The sequence below is a fragment of the Notothenia coriiceps genome, unplaced genomic scaffold (genome assembly GCF_000735185.1).
Source record: "Notothenia coriiceps isolate Sejong01 unplaced genomic scaffold, NC01 NC01_scaffold00016421, whole genome shotgun sequence".
NCBI classification, from domain to species: Eukaryota; Metazoa; Chordata; class Actinopteri; order Perciformes; family Nototheniidae; genus Notothenia; species Notothenia coriiceps.
The window spans coordinates 826-8,049 of record NW_011349122.1 but is presented as its reverse complement, the minus strand read 5'-3'; the positions used below and the strand labels follow the sequence as shown (position 1 = coordinate 8,049).

Genomic DNA, 7,224 nt, shown 5'->3' with positions numbered 1-7,224 from the left:
TATTTTCAAAAACCAGAACATGGGGGAAAAAAACTATATAAAACGTTTCAAATCAATAACTAACAAATTATATTCAGTAAAAACACAAGTGAAAATCTTTCAAACAATACATGAAAAAAACTATATAAAACTGTTTGAATCAATTACTAACAAATATATTCTGTAAAACCACAAAGTGAAAAGGTGAACAAAAATAAAGTAATTTTTGTGAAAGAACAAGTGATAAAACAACTATATACAGAAACTATTGTTCATTTGACACTTTAAAGTTCAACTGTTTAGGGAGAGATTAAGTTAGCTAGCAGCCTGCGCTAACGGGCTAACGCAACGATGCTAGCTGTTAACCCGTTAGCGCAATGCTAACGGGCTAAGAATGGATACGCTGCTAAGAAGCTGTTTCCTTCAATGTGTAAATTAATATCAGTTGTCACGCAAGTAAACAGTCTATGAACAAACTCAAACGGTGTGTTATACTTTGAACAAGAGTTAATTTGACACTTTAAAGTTCAACTGTTTAGGGAGAGATTAAGTTAGCTAGCAGCCTAGCGCGTTAGTGCAATGCTAACACGCTAAGACTGGATACGCTGCTAAGAAGCTGTTTCCTTTAATGTGTAAATTAATATCAGTTCTCACGCCAATAAACAGTCTATGAACAAACTCAAAGGTGTGTTATACTTTGAAAAAGAGTTAATTTGACACTTTAAAGTTCAACTGTTTAGGGAGAGATTAACTTAGCTAGCAGCCTAGCAGCGCTAGTGCTATGCTAACGGGCTAACGCAAAGCTGCTAGCTGTTAGCCCGTTAGCGCAATGCTAACGGGCTAAGACTGGATACGCTGCTAAGAAGCCGTTTCCTTTAATGTGTAAATTAATATCGGTTCTCACGCCAATAAACAGTCTATGAACAAACTCAAACGGTGTGTTATACTTTTAAAAAGAGTTCATTTGACACTTTAAATTTCAGGTGTTTATGGATACATGAACTTACCTAGCATTAGTCAGAGCAGAATAAATCTCCTGGGCTTGGTGTGACGCATCTGCTAATATTGATGCGTTCAAGGACACTCAAATGCTATAGTTACCAATGAAGAACGCTGGAAAGGGGAGACTAAATTAGAGTATTTTTTGTATTTATGTTATATATTTGTTTAATAATTTAATTTGTTCACAGTGTACAAATGTGAGTGGTCAGGATCCATTATCAAAAACACCGTCATGCATAAAGACTGACATGCAGAAAGAGCCTTGAACCATGTCAGTTTGAGTGATGACATCATCGTGTTCAATTACACAGGTGTTTGTATTTGAGCTAATGAGGGTTATGGCTAGAAAGGATCCGTCTAGTGTAAATATGACGTCACGTTCTCGTTGTAATCGGAGCGGCTCGGAAACACATCTACAGCAGTAACATGATGCAACGATACACATTAATGCAGCAGCAATATTAATAGAGAAACATCAGACTTAATAGTAAAACACTACAAGGGAATATTTTATTGCACCAGGAGCTATCTTGGGACTTTTACTGCCAACTGATGTTAACGATCGTAACTGCCTGCCAAACGTAAACATTCAGCCACGTGACATTCAGCCAAACTCTCGCGAGAGTTTTACACAAGACGGATCCTTTCTAGCCATAACCGCTAATGAGGCGTCCAGAGATCAAAGGTTTCCATTGTTCTGGATGAGAGATAAACCTCTTACATGTGAACGTTTTGTGGAAGAACCGTAACAGATATTTGTGAAATTTCAAAACGTGAAGCATGTCAAGGAAGTTGAGTATCTGAAGTGTAATTTTTGTGTACTTTCGGGTTAATAATGTGGCCTTTTTGGCAGTTTAACTAAAGGTGTGCGGCTGCTGCTGTGAGGAAATATCTGCCTGAAATTACAATGGGCTGACATGTTGAACGTTTTTGTCACTTCATGCCCTCAAGAGGCACTTTGTTTAATTATTTTTGCTTAATTATTTGTCATTTTTCAAGCTACGGGATGTTTTCCTACATTTGTCATTAAAAATCATGTCTCAGGAATGTAGGGTTTGGGAATTATGGCAGCTTTAAAAAAAAAAATGAAGGCAAATTTCAAACTGTCCTCCACTCTAACTCTGACATCACGCACTCTGCCTTAACGAGCTGTGCAATGTTAAAGTTCAAATGTTAAAAATGTGATGAATTATGGGATGTATCTCTGGAATTATGAAAGTTATGAATGAGAAAAGTAATAGCCATCGATTCCCGACCGAGCTGAACGTTTTGATGTTTGAACGGAGTTTCTGCGATGTTCAATGCGGGAGAAGAAGCGCGGCAAAATAAGTCGGCGGAATAATAAACTTTTCGTGCGTAGAAGAACAGTTAGTGAATGAATTACTCCTATTGAAAATGACACCTACCTGTCTTGGAGGTGATGCCCTTCTTTGTTGAGTCCAACTTCAGGTCAAAGCATACAACTGATCCGAAGATCATGAGAGACCAGACTGCCAGCTCCAGCAGGTAACACAGCCAGGAACACAGCCTAGAGTCTGAGCAGATCAAAGAGAGAGCGTGAGGAAGCTGTGGTGAGAGAACTTTGGCAGAATGGATAAACAACTAATGAAATTATATGAGCTGTTATGTTTATCATACCATTGTTGCTGATCTTGTCTGCCTTGCGTAGCCAGAAGTTTACATGCTGGTCGTCCAGCAGCGACAGACAGAGAGCCAAAGTCAGCAGGTTGAAGAAATTGTAGTTGCCGGACAAAATGATGAGCACTTGGAGCAACACCTTCAAAAGAAAAAATAAATCCAGATCAATGAATAATTTATTCTGCAGCACAAACCAAGCAGCTACTTGAGAGGAGTACAATATATTTTAATAAAGCATAATGCTTTAGAGGCAAACTGACGCTCATTTCAGATTTCAGTTTGTGATAGCACACCCTTTTTCACCTACCTGCAAGTAAAAAGCCCCGATCCGGAGTCTGCGCTGAGGACTGAAGAAGAGCAGCGGTACAACGATCTCTATGACGAAGGTCCCCACCACACTCAGCTTCTGCCACCACAATGGCAGCTGGTGGGCAAACCAGGCCAGGGAGGTGGGGAGACACTGCGTCTCGTAGTGATACGTCAGAGCTGCTCAACACACACAAACAAAAAGTCTTTACCTGAGAAAAAACCAATGCTGTATCATTTGAACGCGCTGTAGTCAGTTTTAATCGGAAAAAGTCCAAATATAGTTTTCAAATTGTCGTAATATCATCTGGAGATGCAATGATTAGTCAAAAAACTGACGAGACAGACAGATTGACAGAAAAGTATATCGCCAGATATTAGGATATTTGATTATTATGCATAAAATGCTGTTTTCACCCAATCAAAGATGAAGATTTCCTTATTAATATCAATCTTTTTCATATTAAACTGAAAATCTTTGGGTTTAATACTGGAAAAACAAGACATTTATATCCTTAGAGTTGGAAAACTTTTATGAACGTTTATCACAATTTGTTGTCATTGTTTAGACCAGATTATTCATCAATTAATTGTTTGTCGCAGTTCCAATACCCTCTACACATACTCGCTACAATGGAAGTACAACAAAAAACAGACCCTCACTCCATCAGACTCTTATACATACCGGTAAGGCCCCACCATGTTGGGCAGCGGGACATGAGCTTCACCACACCAGAGGCAAACATGAGCCTGAACAGCAGCCAGCGGGTCAGCCAGAAGGTCAGGCGGTCGTGCTCTCGGACCCCTCGCGACCCTCTGAGTAACGTCAGTGGAGCCACAAGGATACAGAGGAACCCTGTCTCCAGGAGCAAGTTGTCCCTGGACAGTGAGAAGGATAAATTATTATATTGTTGGAGATATAGAGGCAATAGTTGTTGTCATTCTAGTTTGTATACAGTGTTGTTGAACAGCAGCAGAAGCATGTTAACAGTGGACTGAGGATGGCGTACACTTGACGGTAAACCGCTAAATCTTTCTTGGGATCTCTTTAGCCAACTGCTACTCAGAACACTATTGTCTTAATAACCAAAAAAGAAATATTGAGTTAAGTAAATCAAGTAACTAAATTGGGATATCTTTAACAGATTGCAGGCAAAAATGTAACTAGAAACAGACCTGAAAAAGTGTGTAATAAGATAATAGTTATAACATTAAGGATAACTTTATAACATTTTCGATTATGTCTTAATTCAGCAAATAAATTTAAAAAAGTCAGTTACAAGAGCAAAGTCTTCTATGTGGTTTTTTATTGGATAAGCTGTTAATGCTGAATGTGCAACATTTACTTTATTCTCATTGAAAAACTTTTTGTAAACTTAGAAAGAAATCATATATTTTTGTGGCTGCATCAATTTTTTCAAAGATTGAATTTAAGTAATCCGAAAGTAAATCCAGAAGTATTGAGATATCATTCCTTTTTTGTTTTGTATTAAATAATGTTTCTAATAAAACAAAATGACTTGTAATATGTATTCTGAAATGACTACATTTCAAAGTAATCTATCGAAAACTGTCTATAAATCATAACTCACCATTGAAAGTAGAGAAAAACCTGGCCCACCTGAAATGAGAAACAGAAGTGACAGATGAAAGAGAGAACACCTTGACAGATGCATGTGAAAGAAGACTGGGTGCAGTTAACGCTGTAAACTCACCTGGTACATGGACAGGTACAGGGCCCAAAGGCAGAAAAACACCACGCTGTCTCGCAGAGACTCCACCAGCGTTGCAGCGAAGCTCAGTGCGGCCCCCAGAAGACACAGCAGCTCCATGGCGGTGTGAGTGTCCACGCCGAGCTGAGGGCCAAACCACAGCAGGCTGGGGGAAGACAGCAGTTGCTCCCAGAGAGACTTACCGCTGTATTTTAGCTGCCAGCGCGCAGGCAGCAGCCCTTCATTTCCATAGAGACCTAGCAATAAACATGGGAAGCAACAATTAAATCAACATATACAGCTTAGGAATTTAAACCATTGTGATCCCTTTTGCTTTTTAAGGAGGAACTGCATTTTTTCACTCATTCATTTGCAGAGGTGGGAGAAATACTCAGATATTGTGAAAGTACCATAGTGTAGGAATACTCTGTTACAAGTAAAAGTCCTGCATTCAAAAGGTTACTCAAGTAGAAAAGTATTAGCATCAAAATATACTTAAAGTACCAAAAGTAAAAGTACTCATTCTGCAGTGGGTCCATTTCACAATAATGATATGTTTTGATGCTAATTTGTTTTTGTATTTGTTAAATAAACCTTCTTGTATCTTTTAGAAAATCCATCACTCCTACAGACTATAATCATGATCAATGCCTGCACGGTACAGACAAGCTAGTAATGTATAGTAGATAATATTAACAGTTTTATTTACATACCACTTTTCAAGCTTCAGAATTAGTGCTTCCCAGGTTAAAGAATTACAGAAAAATTATTATAAAACAGACAGCATAAAAGCATTTAATTTATTTATAAACAATAGACTGCTTTCTACATGCAAGTGTGTTTAACAACCCTAATAAAATAACAAATAAAATGTACATTTTTTTTAATTAATATATACTTATTCCTGTAATTGTTATGAATTAATTTAAAAATCATGCACCGGAAAATGATGTTGACACTGTGACTTATTGGCATTGCAAAGTGTATGTGTGGTCTCAACACATGGGCGAGAGCGAGGTCTTCTGGAGGGCTACTGATAAGGGCGTCATAAAACAGCGGGTGCGTGTGTGGTTACTGTAAAACTTTACATTAGTGCGTGTGTGCGTTTTCACAGCCGTTTTGCAGTCTCTCTGCAGATGTTAGCTCGTAAAGTTAGCCAGGAGTAGGAAACGCTTTTTGACTACAGCCCACTGAAACTTCCTCCTCTCCAAGAGAATACAAGTTGCCAGCTGAGCTAACAGGCTAACACAGACAGTAGTAGTAAGTTAGGAGAGCTAGCTTCCACACAGGCTGCAGAGTAGTGGGTCTCACCTGGTATTTGCACGTAGAGGGATACAAAGGCAGCCAGATAGATGACCGCCATGCTCCAGAGGAACATGCGCCGTGGCTGGATGATTTCCCCCATGTCTAGGCCGGGCTGCTGGAGGAGGAGAGCCGCTGCTTCAGGGCCGAGTTACCGCTGTCTGCTCCTGGAGCAGGAGGGGTGCAGGGCAGCAGGATTTGTTAATGTAGCCCGGGGACAGAGACACGTAGCGGTGAGCGATTCACACACACAGCCTGAGGATGTCGCTACCGCTGCTTTCAACAACTCTATGCTGCGTTCATGAGCATCGGTTAAAGACGTGCAGTTTAATCTTGTGTCAGGGATGGTTTATTATTTCATACTAGCAATTTGCTTTTGTGCATATTTTTGTATACGCGCTGGACTCCTGAACAGGTGGAACATTCCAGGTCATACCCTCTATATTTCAGTTTTTTATTTGATTATGGAATTATTCTTGTTTTTGTTCATATACAATATTTATCAGTAAATGCACAAAAAAAATGTAAACGTAGTTCATTTAAAAGCATTTAAACCTCTAAAGAGATGTGTTTAGTAAAACTATAGTCTGTAAAGGTAAAACCAATTTTGTTAGGACTTTACATTGTGACAGGGAAGTTATTTATTTGTTATCTTTTTTGGGCTTTGCACTTTGTAGACTGTCCCTGCGCACGGGGCTGCAGATATTGTTTTCCAGCTCGGAGGACGGCGTGTATCGACTTGTTTTCATAGAAATCACCGCTAGCTCTCTAGTAGCATTCCCCGTCCATCCCAAGGAACCTCTCTCCATTCCGATTCCCAACCAGAGGCATATTTAGGGTTGTAGGAGAAGTTGTTGAGCGGGGGGTGCTATTGTTAGTAGTGCCCTGGCCCTGCTAGTTCTAGTGGTGTGTACTCTTCCTGCACCACAAGATTTCGAGGTGTACAAATCTGGGCCATTTATTGTGTCCAATGCTTCTGGTCCGGCAACGGTTAGTAGTATTGCTATTTTTCTAGACTTTGTATCCGCTCCGACAGCTGCAACGTACAGCAGAAACTGATGCTTGAATGTCCTCCATTTCGCATCCACATTTCCAGTCAGATTTAAGAGAAGGGTGCAGCTGCGGCCGCGGCCAGTGGAGGTTGAACCTTTATATATACAGGCCCAATCCCAAACCACTCCCTCGACCCTACACCTCCGTGACGGAGTGAACTCCGTCTGTAGCCACACTCGCAGCTCAACGAGGCTCCCTCCTGTCAGATGGAGGGGGTAAATACTAGACCCTC

General features: G+C 40.1%; 1 protein-coding gene across 1 annotated transcript in view; it reads right to left on the bottom strand.

Moving 5' to 3' along the window:
* Window positions 1-7,080, bottom strand: part of lmf2a (lipase maturation factor 2a) — a 13,162-nt gene extending 6,082 nt beyond the window's left edge. Inside the window, exons 1-7 of the mRNA XM_010775899.1 lie at window positions 5,949-7,080; window positions 4,641-4,894; window positions 4,518-4,546; window positions 3,611-3,804; window positions 2,927-3,105; window positions 2,620-2,758; window positions 2,388-2,516 (exon numbers count right to left, since the gene is read on the bottom strand). Coding sequence (XP_010774201.1) covers window positions 2,388-2,516; window positions 2,620-2,758; window positions 2,927-3,105; window positions 3,611-3,804; window positions 4,518-4,546; window positions 4,641-4,894; window positions 5,949-6,042 — 1,018 coding nt within the window. The 5' untranslated portion in view covers window positions 6,043-7,080. The remainder of the gene's footprint in view (window positions 1-2,387; window positions 2,517-2,619; window positions 2,759-2,926; window positions 3,106-3,610; window positions 3,805-4,517; window positions 4,547-4,640; window positions 4,895-5,948) is intronic.
* Between the last annotated feature and the right edge of the window lie 144 nt (window positions 7,081-7,224).